Genomic DNA, 1529 nt, shown 5'->3' with positions numbered 1-1529 from the left:
GTTCTTGACCTGAGATCTTCAGAAAAAAGACTTTCACTTCTGGGTGGGTGCCAGAGCCCACCCCAGGGAGCCAGCTGGAGGAGAGGACCCCCGAGGGATCTGAACACTCCCCTCCTCAAGGGGCTTGACCTCCAGGGTCACAGAAAGTTCTAGAACAGGGTTTTCTGCCCCTGGACATTTGGAACCATCATTGTTGGTTGTAGGGGCCCTGACTTGTGCATCGTAGGGGGTGTGGAGTAACCCTGGCCTCTACCCACTAGGTGACCTCATCCTCCTCCCCGAGTTGTGACGACTGAAAATGTCTCCGGACATTGCCAAGTGCCCTTGGGGATGGAATCGCCCTGCATGAGAACCACTGTTCTAGAGTGAGGGGGACACAGGAGCTTTCCTTGAAGCATTGTCGTGTGAAAATGGTAACAGCATCGGCTGTTTGCACCCCTCATGGGTGGTTAACAACGGCAATAAAACCACAAGCTAACCAGCCTGCACCATCGCCCGGGGGCAGGGCCTCAAGGGTACTAGTTCCCAGGGTGCCCTCCAGGGTGAAGTCCCCAGCAGGTGAGGCTCCTAGCAGGTGACATTCAGTGTGGCAAGGTCTCTGGGACCAGGTCCCAGCAGGTAAAGTCCCCAACAGCGGAGATCCTCAGTAGGTACAGCCGCCAGCAAGTGAGGTTCCCAGTAGGCACCGTCCCCAGCCGGCAAGTTCCCCAGCAGGGTTGGCTCCTGGCAGTGGTAAAGCTCGGCATGTGAAGTCCCAGGTAAGTCACACGCCTGGCTACCAAAGGCTCCAGCAGGCGAGGCCCCAGGCAGGTAAATCCCCAGACTAGTGAGACCCTAGGTAGGTGAGGCCCTGGGAAAGTGAGGTCCCGGCAGCCCAGGCCCCTCGCCGGCCTCTCAGGTGAACCAAGCCGCTATGCTGCGCACCGTCTGGTACCTGGATTCCTCCTGCAGTTTCCAGCAGGCCTTGCAGAAAGCCAGTGTCCAGCTGAAGGAGCGAGGCCGCAGCGTCTCCCGCCAGCGAAAGTAGCTCAGGTAGCGGGCGTGGTCCTTGTCCAGCTCCTGCAGGTATCGGGCCAGGTCCTTGGGGCTCTGGAAGTCGTCCACGTGGATGAAGGCGTCGGGCGGCAGGAACCTCTCATAGTTGCTCCTGCTGGGGCCCAGCACCACGGGCACGGCCCAGGCCTCCAGGGCGTTCCTCCACAGCTTCTCGGTGATGTAGTCAGGGTGCAAGGAGTTCTCGAAGGCCAGGTAGAACTTGTACCGGGACAGCGTCTCCATCATGGTCCCCCTGGGCAGGGGCTTGTGGGATTTCCCGTACACATCCACCTTGAGATGGGCCTGCAGGCTCTGGTAGTAGCGCACCCTGGCCGAGTCCGGCTTCCAGTTGGACACCACCCAGGCCACCTGCTCGGTCTTGGCCGAGAGATTCAGCGGTGGGTGGGCAGGCTGGCCGGACCACAGCTCCAGCCAGCCGTAGGGCGTGAAGATGTCGGAGTCGCTGCGGTAGGACATGGTGAGATTGAAGTATC

At 60.2% G+C, this 1529-nt stretch overlaps 1 protein-coding gene across 1 annotated transcript in view; it reads right to left on the bottom strand.

Moving 5' to 3' along the window:
• Window positions 1-403: 403 nt before the first annotated feature.
• The window catches only part of LOC108526239 (alpha-(1,3)-fucosyltransferase 5), a 2530-nt gene continuing 1404 nt past the window's right edge, over window positions 404-1529 (bottom strand). The window contains exon 2 of the mRNA XM_017866881.1: window positions 404-1404. Coding sequence (XP_017722370.1) covers window positions 895-1404 — 510 coding nt within the window. The 3' untranslated portion in view covers window positions 404-894. The remainder of the gene's footprint in view (window positions 1405-1529) is intronic.

The sequence above is a fragment of the Rhinopithecus bieti genome, unplaced genomic scaffold (genome assembly GCF_001698545.2).
Source record: "Rhinopithecus bieti isolate Rb0 unplaced genomic scaffold, ASM169854v2 scaffold_1853, whole genome shotgun sequence".
Lineage (NCBI taxonomy): Eukaryota > Metazoa > Chordata > Mammalia > Primates > Cercopithecidae > Rhinopithecus > Rhinopithecus bieti.
Note: the sequence above shows the minus strand (reverse complement) of the source record. Positions and strands in the feature narration are given on the sequence as shown.